This window comes from Homalodisca vitripennis, chromosome 4 (assembly GCF_021130785.1).
Source record: "Homalodisca vitripennis isolate AUS2020 chromosome 4, UT_GWSS_2.1, whole genome shotgun sequence".
Taxonomy (NCBI): domain Eukaryota; kingdom Metazoa; phylum Arthropoda; class Insecta; order Hemiptera; family Cicadellidae; genus Homalodisca; species Homalodisca vitripennis.
Window position 1 is genome coordinate 27,709,201 of NC_060210.1, and position 13,985 is coordinate 27,723,185.

Here is a 13,985-nt window from a genome sequence, read left to right on the forward strand (position 1 = left end):
ACCAAATACTATTAACGGTATTTCATCAAATATAAATATGTGCTTTGACAATACTTCTTATTCTGATGCAAGCAACATAATTATTCTAATAAGTTTTGATAAAACCTTAAGGTGCCAGTCGATTTTAAGCTCAATTATGTACTGTACCATTATTCAATGTAACTGTTTAGGTAGATAATTGATTTTAAACTGTAACTGTAGCATTTATTTATTTAGTTTCAAAATTAAAAGAAAATCCGGAGATACGCGAAATATTAAAATTAGAGGTTACATCATTGAAAAGATTTAAATACTCCCATGTTATGATTTCTAAATCAATTCACAGTAAGTTTATGAATTAAAAACCAACAAGGTTTACTGTTATTATTGGAAATAAAGTTATTACTTTAAAAATCTTTAATTTTTCACAATATTTCTATACATTATTGTTTGAGTGTACAGCAGTATTTGACTTGACGATAGAATTGTTTGTTTGAGTAAAAAAATTTGTGTTATGGTAATATAAATTGCGCCGACAAATATAAATGTAGAGGCACATACATATACATTCAGAAGGAAAGGTAAGGGAAATGTGATCATATATCCTTTGGAGAACGTATTTCTCAACATGGCGACCATTAATCTTTGATCTCCAGATTGAAGAAACTCGACCGCAAATGGATAATCATTTTTCTTTTAGATAATTAAATGCATACATTTTCCTGAAGTCAAGGTTTTCCATCATGACATAGTTGATTACGTAAATCAATTAGATATTGATTAATATAATCCCTTAAGATGAAATTCTTTTACCGGTTATATAATTTTGAAATGTGGTATGTGTATTAAACTGTGGTAGACCGAACAGAACAAAACTTGCAATGCAATAACGAAATGTTGAACAGCCCAAGTGGTGACCTTCAGCAGTCACGAAGAGCGCTTATTGAATATGGTTCTTCCTTGCAAACAACAAGGCACATCTTTATGTATTTCAATACACATTTTTTGTTTCTTTGGCTGTGGCAGCGACAATCCACGTCTTGTCTTCTTTTGTTTAACAATGTTATTGCAATGTTAATCAAAATCGAATGGTATTTTAAATTTGTACTGGAATTAAATATACACGGTTTTTATATGATTATTTTTTTAATTCAATTATTTGCAAGTGATGCGAAAAAATTTGTCTCGGAGTGATGAAACGATGCGTATTAGCTTTTAACGGTGTTAAATAAATACTTGAGGCAAAAAGAGTTGCTTTAATAATTTTTTCTTACCTTTGGTCCAAAAGCTGTTGCGAGCGACTAGCCGATGGCACTTAACAGAGAGACATGATAACAGCGATAAGAGCACCAGCGTTGGCGTACAGTGGACGACCCGGCGCCCGGCGAGCTGGGAGACAATCGATGAGGGGAGCTACAGAGTGGGTGGTCGGTGGGCGTTTGCGGGGGTATGGGGGGTGCGACCTGCGCGACACCATGGGCTTATCCGCTCACTTACTCGTATCTCCTGCATGGATAACATTCGCCATGGATAACAAAACTCGCGGATTTAACAATTTAAAATAAAAATCTAAATTAATAATTATCACAAGTCAACAAAAACAAATCTATCATAAAAAAATATATTGTTTATACAAGATGTAAATGAAGTAATGTTCTTTTAACCTTATTAGTAATAGAAACACAAGTTGTTTCGTCTTATTTTGCAAAGATTAGTGTGTAGGATAGATTATACGTTTTTAAATAAAAGCATAATATAATAAGTTTGTATTGGAAGAATCCATAGCAGAAATGCAATACTCGTATATATTCTAGCTTTGTTTTGCTTATTTTCAAAAAATGGTTATTTTGAATGTATTTTTAACCTTGCATTACTGTAGTAATAAATGAGGGGTATACAAGTTGTGTATACTTTAATTGGAGTTATTTTTTTTCAGTAGGGTCCAATCATTTTAGCAATAATCACATGTATTAATAGTCATGATATTTGACCTTATTTGTAAAAGTTAGTTGTAATAAGAAAATAAAATGTTTATTACTGATCACAACATATTAATTTAAATTTCAAATGAAACGCCGATTTTTTTAACATTGAGCGGTTTAAAAAGTTTATAAATAAATTTTCAAGTACGTTAGAAACCGTTTTATTACAATGCGTGAAAACAGTGTAGTATTTAGAAACAGTCAAAATAAAGACACAAACACGAACGGCTGCCATAGTGAAACTTATTATTGTTTGAGACTGGCTAACGAACATATTCAAGCCATGTGTACCAAGGTTAGTTGGAATCAATTAGTTATTACAACAATTAATTATGTTACTCAATCGTGTTGTCGCTTGTAAACGTTGTTGTTACTTCTCAAATCTACCTTGAACCCGTTCGATGTATCAAAATAAAGTACGTAATAATTCTTAAACATTGATTGATAACATTGATTTGCTCTACGACACCGAACTGAGATATACACCTTCATCTAGATATACTTCAAACGAAACGATGCAAAAGATCAAAATATTTGGGCTTCTTTTTCGTCGACATTTTTTTAATATCGTCAGACGAACATGACTAGATTCCAGAAGTCGAGTCAGTAACTGTGTTAGATTTCAGACACTGCGCTAAGCGAGAGGTGAAATTAAGCTAAACGCAACATTCGTATTGAATATCAACTCCTCCTACAACAGCAACATTAATGTATTGAAATTAATTCTTTTATTGTTTTATTCAAATTATCACTCAGTCTTATTTAAGCATGTTATCTTTTGTTAGTTATTAGATAAAGTTACACATTGGAAGTTGATTCAAGCTATCCACCAAGGGTAGAATCAACGTGTTTGGATTCCACGGGAACAGCAATAATATCTTTGTTGCTATTCGGCTACTAAAAACAATTCTAAGAAACAGTTTTATGTTGCCTTGTAACAAGACCATATTCATTACACCCACCTTTCTTCCATATTTAATACAAAACTTGTTCCTGGATGTGGTAGCATCTCAGGTTAGTATATTGATAGTATAAAAAAACACGATATTGCTACATAAAAGATTGTATACCACAAATTACTATAGAATACAAATAAATTTAAAATAATCAGTTACAATGGATGAATACAATGGGCTGTTAAAAGTCAAAATTAAAAAGGATGTGAACATTATATGATGGCACTGGAAGACTCTCTACTTAAATCTGTTTAGCGTCCGATTTTATCATCCAGCTATGTGGTGGGTTTATATAAAATGTCACGATTATGCGTGCAATAAAACGCACTTAACTTTTCGCCTCGCGTTAGATTTGATTTATGGGTTAGGGGAAACAGATTAAGATGCAAATTGAATGTCAGTCGCAGAGCTACTGTTTGTAATAGGAGTTTGGTTTGACAGGATTTCGGGATGTTTCTTTAGTTTCTATATTACAATTCTGCAATATATTTTAGGTAGGTACCAGTAGTTTATTCTGACGTAACAAAATATACTATCACTATGACAGTGCACAATTTTGTCCAAATTATATGTACTTTCTAAACAACATACATATAACTTACGTCATTTTGTAACAATGCAGGCTGTTCACTTTAGGAATTGCAGGACGACAAAGAAATCTGCAGAAATTACAAAATATTTGTTAACACTGGTTTATATGGAACCAATCATCGTTATTTCATCCTTAGCTGTTTCTAGAGTTACTTTTATAACACCCTGTTTAAACTTTCCAATTTGATTTGGTGTGGAAAGCCGGGCTATTTTGATACGTCAGAACATGGAAATTTGAAAAAAATATGCGTAAAACAGACAAATTCACCGTTGTAGTCACATTTTACGACAAGCAGGCATCTAACCCAGCAGCACAGCAGCGGTAGATTACAGGGGTGTCTATTCTAACCCGGAGCCCCATAAGGGAAAACGTAGATACTAACTTTGCCTTTGATATCAGCAATCAGATATCATGCATTACAGTATTGACCAAACACTGCATACTTAAATATTTGCTGAAAAGTAGCCTACAATTAAAAGTATATTTTTATAAAAGTTGTGTGTTTACGTGATTGAATAACACACATACGAACAGACAACACCATAATATTTGTATGGATACAAATAAATGACAGAGATCCACCATAAAATATGATCTTCCCCGCTTCTGACCAAATTGGCAAAACATAGTTGAGCCACTTCAGCAATTTCAAAAACTATATATCAACTTGTTCGTATTTGACTTGTAATAGAACTTACTTTACAATTGTAGTCGTCTGTCATCGTCTCGCTCGCTGGTGACACTTATTGAGATTTTCCGAGGTTTGCCGTCATCATAGCATATACCGTGTAATACTCTTTAAAAAGAGATAGTAAAAGGAATTAAGATTTCACTTTAGCGGTATTTTTTAAATACCCCATAGCGTTTTAATTGTAGTTTATAAAAAAGGTAAGTATAATTTGATTTTGTGAAGTTTCTTGAATTTTATTTTAATTTACCGTAACAGAAAACTTAGAAATACATCTGTAATAAAATGAAAAAATTAAACTCTTGCAATTTCTACTCGCTCAGATTTAAATTTTGTAACTTTATCGTGTGCCCCGAGGTGTGGACTGTCTGAAACGTACTTTCTTGTATCCAGCAACGCGACGGTGATGAAAGGGATTCACAGGTTATGTACATTATTTTTATGTTACGTCTTGGTAGGCAAAACCAGTAGTATGCCTCATAGACTAACGCTATGGACACCAATGTTAAGTCAGGATCGAAAAAATAGATGAAGAAATTTAATGATATCTTGGCCGGATCAGGAAGATTACTTTTGAATCCTCATCAGAAGTTGTTACGCTATTTGTTACTTTCTTGTCTTCATTAAAAAGGAATCTTGATGGAGTAAAGTTAAGTAAGTTTAAATGGATGGCTTTGTTCGTGCTTTAGCTTACTGCCCAAATAAGTGGTAGGCACTACTCCTACCACACTGCAAGATACAACAGTGGATTAGACATCCCCTCCCTAGTTTCCACTATCACTAGTTTAACAGAATTACAGTTAGGTGCCATACTCCTCCGAAACGGCTAAACCGATTTTGATGAAGTTTTATATAGACACTTCGTTGGTTTCAGAATAGGTTTTTATCTATTTTTCATACCCCTAAGTGATAAGGGTGGTCCACCAATTAAATGTAGAAGAAAAAAGTTTTCAATTTGACACCGAAGACTCCCTTTGAAGCAGTTGGTAAGAACTACGAGTATGCATGACTCTAAATGTCTAAAATATTTTTCAGTTAATAAAGAAACAAACTCGTAGTGTCATTGTTAACGTACTTTTAGCTGTACATTATGCTAAAATATTATTTATTAGATCTAAAAGTCAATGTTCCTATCTAGCAAAGTAAATTTGAATGGCCATAAATGTAAACTTTTTTATGTGTAAATGTATTTTCTTGATCGTGGCAAGAAGGCAAATTCAACATTGGCGTCAGAAATATAATTCACTCAAACCATTAGTGGTCATACACGTGCATCGCCTACTAAATTGCATGCAAAGGAGTGGGCAACTGCTAGCAGTGCAGATATAAGATACAATTTACTCCGACCTTTACTTTATCAAACCTAAATGAGTTTCCATTTGATAAAAGTATGGTTTCAAAGCTGTGAATGTATACATATTTTCTTGGGCAGAAAAGAGGCAAAATCAGCAATAGAACAAAAAGTACTAACATCAAATTAAATTACAATGACCATAAAATATACACTTTTAACATTTTCTTAATCTTGGGAAGAAGACAAACTCAACATTAGCGTCGGAAATATAATACACACGAACCAGAAGTGCACATACAGGTGCAAAACCTACGTTTGCACCGTAGGTTGTAGAAAAGCATCCGTGTAGAAGTATTACTTTACACACGGACATGCTCTCGAGTGGGCGAACCGTCCAATTTGTTTGTGTCAGCTAAAGATGGGCTCCATTGTACACTCCATTGCGTTAAGGTATTGATTTTTTAAATAGTACAATTATCATAAATATCATATATGAATACAGTTATATATATATATACAGAATTAATTTTAATGAATGAGAACATATGAATGTTTATTTTTGACGTGACAAACGTCTTAAATTAGGTTGCGGCTCGGAGTCACTCATGAAAAAGTGTAACGCCCGGTAACGTTACGATGCCCGTCCAGTGGGTCCGCCGCACGGGATCCGCACGGGATAAAGCAGATAACTGTGGGTCCGCCGCACGGGATAAAGCAGATAACTATGTTTATTCGTGAAAATGTGGAGTGCTTAGATTCGTCATTTACAACAACTACAACAATAAAGGTAAATAATTGTACACTGATATTTCATTATCGTAAACTATGATTGATTGATTAATTGTTAGATTGACACAAAAGTTGAGAAACTGAGTTTATAGGTTATGTCATACTATTGACAAATGTTGATAGTGTTAAGTAAATTATTAGTTTAAATCACTCTGCAATCAATCGTAATTCAGTCGATTGAGAAGAAACAGCGCGTATTGCTAGTCAAACATTTAAAATAACAAATTATAACCTCTAACCTGTCATAACAGTGCGACCAAACAAACGAACTAAACCGACCAATCACCACGCGCGAAGTTAGAATTTAACTGTGTTTAGCAAGAATTTCAAATTCCAATTTTAGTAAATGTTTTATTCAACTTTACTATTTACAATAAGAAATTTTAATTAATTTCAAATTATGTACAATGTTTTAGTAAACAAAATATATTTCTATAGTTAAAATTTGTGCAATTCTTATTTTCATTCAATTCCTTGTTCCTATTGTGCAATTTAATAATATTCATATCAATAAATATTCTACCGAGAAAAAGACGTTGTCACGTAAAATCTTCGCCCGTAAAACCGACTTTACAGGCAACCATAATTTTTTTTGTATTCACCGTCGTTTACAGCTCTCAATGCTTCTTCCACCCATATGCCACATCCTCACATACTTACAATAATGTATTCATTTCTTTCTATTAAAATAATCTCTAAAAAGAATTTACATGGCAAAACAACGTTTGCCGGGTCAGCTTGTAATATTATATTAATAAGTTTCAAATAACTAAACTATTCAAAACATCGCATCGTTAGAACATCCGTTTATATAGAAAATAAAAAGGACAGATGGGTAGTTATAAAGCAAATTCTCATGTCACTGAGTGTTTTGTACCACTAATAGCTCCTCTACATATTTTACTGCTAATAACCAGTTCCCTCTGTGACACTATACCTATTTTTAATGCTTCTTGGTACTCAATTAAACACTCTCGGAGCAATAAAACTTATATAATCTTGCGAAGTATTTGCTAATTGGTCTGGAAACAGGACGATTTCCGTGGTTTCTAGGTTTTTATTACTGAACATTTCCTCTATTAATTACAGACTACTACTCGTACTGGAGTAGTGGCTATTGAGCAATCCCTGCAATAAAACATTTATAGAACTTTAGACACATAAAAAGACTGAAGTGGCAATAATTTTACAAAACGTGGAAAGGATTCATCCAAAACTTTTATTATTAACAATATTCTTACAAAGTATTTTTGTACACTTAATATAGGATTTACGTTGTTCTTTAAGCAAGCCTCACCTGTGAATACGATCCCATATTCTAATCTGCGTATCTAATACTTCTCAAAAATATAATAATCCTATACTTGATATTACTTTGATTTTTATTGTTTTAGATGTCCTTTTCAGCTTAACTCGCTATCTAACATAACTCCTAGGTATTTTATCCTTTGACTCAACCTTATAACCTAACATTCATTACCCTCATTCCCGCTTTTCAAACAAGATACATATTTATACAAAAATATTTGATGCAAATTTTCCTGTTTTCCCTCTTATTTCAGCTATATACAGGGGTGCTGAAGTGTTGAAACGGTATAACATCTTCTTTACTCGTAAACGTACAAACATACAACTTTGTTTAGTGATATAAGACATAAAGGTGAACTTTGTGATGCAATCAGTAGATCTTTAACACCTCAGGGGGATGGCCAGTAAGGAATTGGTGGAAAATCTTAAATGTAAGAATACGTAAAATGTGTATAAAATTTCAAAGCTCTTAATTAGTAGAACATCATGCCTCAAATTAAATCTGAAAAGGTTCGTCTTAAACAAAATGGTGGTGCTCTAGAGTTTCAATACTGATCTTATGTGAAAGTTCAAGAATGACTTAATTGTATTATAACCATAACATACGAAGCTACAAAACTTCACACATGATAACAGTATACAAAGACGTACTTTAAGATGTATTCAGTGTCCTCCTATTCTATTTCAGCAGCCTTGTATATTATAAAAAGTATTACATCCAAGACTGAACCCTGTGGCACACCGTGCTAGATTACCCCAAATTTGCATACAACCCAATGATAAGCATTTCCCGTAATACAACAATTATATAATTTTCCTAATATCATGGCGTGATCAACAGTATCAAAAGCCTTTTTAATGTCTAAAAACGCCCACATTTAGTTTAGTTTATACCATTATTCACAATGATCTATAAAAAATGAAGTGCTATTTCCGTGATGTAACCTTTTCTAAAACCATTTTGGTGTCTACAAAATATGTATCAGCTTAAGAAATCATGACCTTTTCTTTCACTATTTCTCAATTGTTTTAAGAAACAAACGAATAAGTGAAATAGGCCTATAGTTTGAGCAATTCATTAATGAATCATTTATATGTATTTGATTTCCCTACAACTATTTAAACTCTATCCGGAAATCTCCCCGTTTGAAAACTCAAACTTACTATATGTGACACCCACAATCTTAAGACACATTCTCTTTGAAGTGCCCATCACTTATGCCATCAATCAAAGGTGATTAACTATTTTTGAAAATTTGTAATACCTTTCGTATTTCATCTGGAAACAGTGGGCTTTAAAGTATAAAAATTATTTTATGACAATATGAAATATCATTTTTATATTGCATATTTTTTAAGTCGTCTTGATTCGCTTTTTGGCCTACTACTTCATTAGCTACTGATAAAGTATAACTATCAAATTCGTCTACTACTCTAATTTCTTGTCTCTTATTTTCTTATTTAACTATTTAACCACCTATATTTAGGTAACTTTTTTTATAAATCACGCATTACCTGATAATTTTATTAATTGTTTTCCGTTTTGCTTTAGGATTGTTAAACTTTTTCTAAAATATATTTCTATGGTAGTTTAATTTTTAAAAGTTTACATCCAGTATTAATTTATTTCTTTATCTCAAATAATACAAATTTTAAATGCACCATCACTAGGTACGTGCTTCACTTTGTTATAAAGATAGTTTTGTCTCTCAATATACCTACAAATGCTATTTCTCATCTACGGATTTAACTTATTATAACTATAAACATGTTCTTTAACAAGACGACATTCAGGTTTTTAATTATTAAATTATTATTATTTGTAAATAGTTTTGTAATTTTAAGTAAATCGTAGGCAACTGAAGTGTCTGTCTGAGGTTTTACTAATGTCCAATCCACTGAACCCAACACCTAATCTAGTTCATCATAACAAATACGAGAGAGGACCGGTCTTCCCCCTCCCCCCATCCACCCACAACCACACACTTAACATGTCATGACCAGTAATATCAATTCTTTTCACTTACGGCTGACAACTTATTATATCTTAACAAGTAGTTTATCTTAAACGTGGTCAATGAAGTTTCAGACATACCTGTAACTTCCGTAGGCTCATTTATTAACGACTCCAATACAATTCACGCCATTACTAATTTGTATCGATCAATATTATTATTTTCACATTGAAATATATTTATAATTAGATCTCCCATAACAGCAATACTTTTAAACGTATCCTCCCTATCATTTTGCGCTAAACACTTTTCGAATTCAGATACAAAACTATTTATTGTTGTGTTGGAGTAATCTATATATTGCTGAAACATAAAAAATACTACCGGAATAAATTTAAAAGTTAATTTTACAGTATAAGTTATTTTAAAATTTAGTTTATTATGTTTGAATTTATTAAATAAATTACATTTATTTTAAGAAGCCACGCGACCTGATATTTGCACAAATTACAGTATTATAATTAGCTAATTTATATAAGCTGGCCTCATCATTGATTATCCAAATTTCCAAAAGGATCCGTTTATCCAATTATAAATTTCAGCTACAATAAAAATGTTGAAATTTACTCGTATTTTGGTGCGAGTTATATTAATCTTTATAACCTTTTACAACAAAACTTAATGTAATTTTTCAATAAACATTTTCTGAAGGTAAAATCCCTATAAATTAGAATAGTGTAGTGTCAATATACCGTAGGAAATATTGCACATTTAAATATCAAACAATACATTTATAATATTAGCATTTTCTTTCCGTAAAAGTACTCAAGTCAGCCTGGCACCTTATCTCAATAGCCAGTGATCCTTCCTCTTTCCTAAATGGCATGGTACCGTTGCATAACGATAGATACCTGTATCCCTTGTCGTTCCTTATCTCTCTCGCAAGGCCCAGTAGCTTCCTCCTCGCTGGTTATTTTGAGTCATTCAGGTAGATTGAATTGTGCGTTGGCAGTCCCAGATACCACATAGAAAAGTCTTGTTTAAGCCGTGTCCTATTATTCATAAAATTGTCTTTATCCATTCTTCTAACAAACTTAACTATTATACCCCTTGACTTTTCCTTGCCACCTCTTCGGCCAACTCTGTGATAGTGTTAATAATTTCATTTTGATATTGGAACCTCCAGAGCTTTGCCAATCTTCTTAAGTAGTTCTAAAACACCTTCGTCCTTTTCTTCCGGAACGCAATTCCTTCTAGAATAGTTTCAAGATCTTCCACTCTAGTTTCCAGCCCAGATACTTCAGGTTTTAAAGCTAAATTTTCAATTCTCAGTTTTCCCATCTCTGCCTCCAACCAAACATCCATCTTCTCCATCGTTTACTGTACAAGTTCTGTATTCCCTGCAATCTAATCATTTAAAGTTTCATATGACATTGAATTCCTTAATAGTGTTCTTTTGCTCCTCCTGGAATCCTTTAATCACTGCGATTATGTCCTCCAATGAAATCTTCCCCTTTTGCTGACTAATATCCGGATCCATGGTTTGAATGCGCATTTTATAACCCGGATCACATATCCATTAAGTGTTCTGCTCTTCCAAGTAATCTACATTTGCTGAAGTTATCTTCACACTATAAATGTAAATAAATTGAGAATAATGGTTCAATTAATTTAAAATATGGCTGTGCTGTCATAAAACAACGTTTACAAGAACAGTTGATTACATTTAACAGAATCTATCAATTAATATTTCACAGCTTCAGATACTAAGATGGGATTTTTCGTTACCTTAGATACCAGTAGCCCGGAGGGAGTTTTGAAATAAGAATAGGTCTTTATTCATCCCAGGGACCCTAAGTATGTCGATCTTCAATCAGTTGAATAGTTTTTCGTGTGAAAGAAATAAACAAACAAAGTCACTTTCGCATTTATAATATTATTAACAGTTAGTTACTTGTGTGTGCCTTCGCAAGTTATTTCGGAGGCTTTGCATTGTATATGAGCACTTTTGGTTTGAGCGAATTTTATTTCTGACTTCAAAATTGAGTTTGCGTTGTTGCTAAGATTTAGAAACTATATATACATACATAGGTCTGAGAAGTCTGCTTCTGTCAAAAGACAAGGAATGTGGGTTTTATAACTGTCTTTAAATTTATATTAAAGATAAATAGTAACTTTTTCTTTTATATCTAATACTTAATATTTGTCAAAGATGTACAATAAAAATTATTTTTACTCAAACTTGATTTTTTTGTCGGAATATTACCTTACTTTGTGCTCAACAGCGGTTGCAGATAAGATTGAAATAAGAAGTTTAGTTGCTATGAAGCTCACTCTACGCATTCACACTATAAATTTAAACAACTATAAAATATTGTAAAACTATTTAAACATATTGTTATGCTGTCCGAAAGCAACGTTGATTACATTTAACAGGCTCATTCAATTAATATTTCGCAACTTTAGAGATCAAGATGGGATTTTTGGCTTCTTTAGAGACCTGTGGAGCCTGGAAGGATTTTCGAAATAAGAATAGGCCTATACTCGTATTCATACCAAGGACCCTAAGAATGTTCATGATAAATATCAGTACAATCGGTTGAATAGTTTACGCTTGAAAGTAAAACAAACAAAGGTACTTTCGTATTTATAATATTATAATGATTACGATTAGAATAGAATTGCTCAGAGGAATATAAATATCAAATTCTGAATAGTGAGATTCAAAATTAAGGTCTAGTTTCACGTATAATATTATTATATTATGGAAAAGAAATAAACAATATAATTCAATAAATTTTAAGAAGAGGAATAAAAACTACTGTTAAAAAGATCTATTTTTAAATTAACTAATTAGCAGTAAAGATTTAAAATAGTAGGCTTATTACTCAACTTTTAAACTCTATGTGGATATTTACAAAAGCATTAACAATGTTCTTTTCAGTGTGAAACATGTGAGTATTAATATTTAAATCACTCGTAATACTAAGCTCCTTGGAAAATCCATCAGAGTAAACAGAAGATGACATGAGGTGTTTAGAAGATTAATGCATATGTTAAAATTTGTATTTGACACTTATTACAACAGTGTTGATCTAGTATTGAGGGTATGTTTCTCTGTATGACATAATAAAAACAACGGCCAGCAAATTGAACTTCTAATTATACTATAAGAAGATGTAAATAAAATAAATCTAATGCATGGTATACATTGAGTCGGGTACTAGAAAACCGGTTTTAGTGAATTTTTCTGAGTCGTAATACAAAACTAAATTATTTGGTTATACTATGTGTTCAGTTATTGCAAGTGTGACATCAAAACAACCTAACATTTTATTATAAACCCAAATAAATAATCCCATAACTATTTGGGCGCATTCCTGAGTTGTGCAGGATCAGCTGGAAGAATTGGATGATGGTGGTTGTGGGTGGGGGGGGGGCAAGCCGGCCCGTAGGGGAGTCTGGGTTGGTAGAACATTGTTCACGTCCCACTAAGCACTTTATCCATCATCAAGCACCATAGCATTTGGTGTTACTACATAGAGAAGTTATTCAAGAATATTATTGTGTTACCTACTATAAAATATACTAATTAACATAATATACAACTATTATTAGGAAAATTGTATTGAAAATTTGCATGAACTTGGTTTAGACATAGAAATAGTATTTACGTGTAATAAGTATAGTTTAAAATTATGATACGACCCAATCATATTACAGCATAGGTACTCACCGAGAAGGGGCTGTGATATCCAACATCACGTCTCCACCACATGTTGCATTTAGACGGTTATAGCGCGGCAAAGACTGCTAGACGACTGGCATTACGTAACCCCTCCCCGGTCTGCAGAATTACGTAATCGTGCCGAAGTAGATTGCAATTTGCCAAAGTACTGGGCATCTAGTTCTGCATTCATCATCATATTTATTGTAAGATGATTTCCTATAATCCATCCAAAAGGGAAATGGAATAAACCTATACTATTGAGTCGGTGATATATATATATATATACCCATACTATTGAGTCGGTGATATATATATATACCCATACTATTGAGTCGGTGATATATATATATACCCATACTATTGAGTCGGTGATATATATATATATATACCCATACTATGAGTCGGTGATATATATATATATATATATATACCCATACTATTAAGTCGGTGATATATATATATATACCCATACTATTGAGTCCATGACATCAACCCACACTTTTCAGTCGGTGACATAAACCCATGCTATTAAGTCGTTGATATATAATATATATATATATATATATACCCATACTATTGAGTCCATGACATCAACCCACACTTTTCAGTCGGTGACATAAACCCATGCTATTAAGTCGTTGATATTTTGCCTCTCTCTGAGTTAAAACCGTTCCTTGAACGGTTAAAAAGGGCAGACTGTGTTACAAATTAT

General features: G+C 32.5%; 1 protein-coding gene across 1 annotated transcript in view; it reads right to left on the reverse strand.

The window, feature by feature from the left end:
- LOC124359077 (probable sodium/potassium/calcium exchanger CG1090) overlaps nt 1–13,463 on the reverse strand; it is a 135,769-nt gene extending 122,306 nt beyond the window's left edge. Inside the window, exon 1 of the mRNA XM_046811496.1 lies at nt 13,280–13,463. Within this exon, the coding sequence (XP_046667452.1) occupies nt 13,280–13,321 (42 nt within the window). The 5' untranslated portion in view covers nt 13,322–13,463. The remainder of the gene's footprint in view (nt 1–13,279) is intronic.
- Nucleotides 13,464–13,985: the final 522 nt, after the last annotated feature.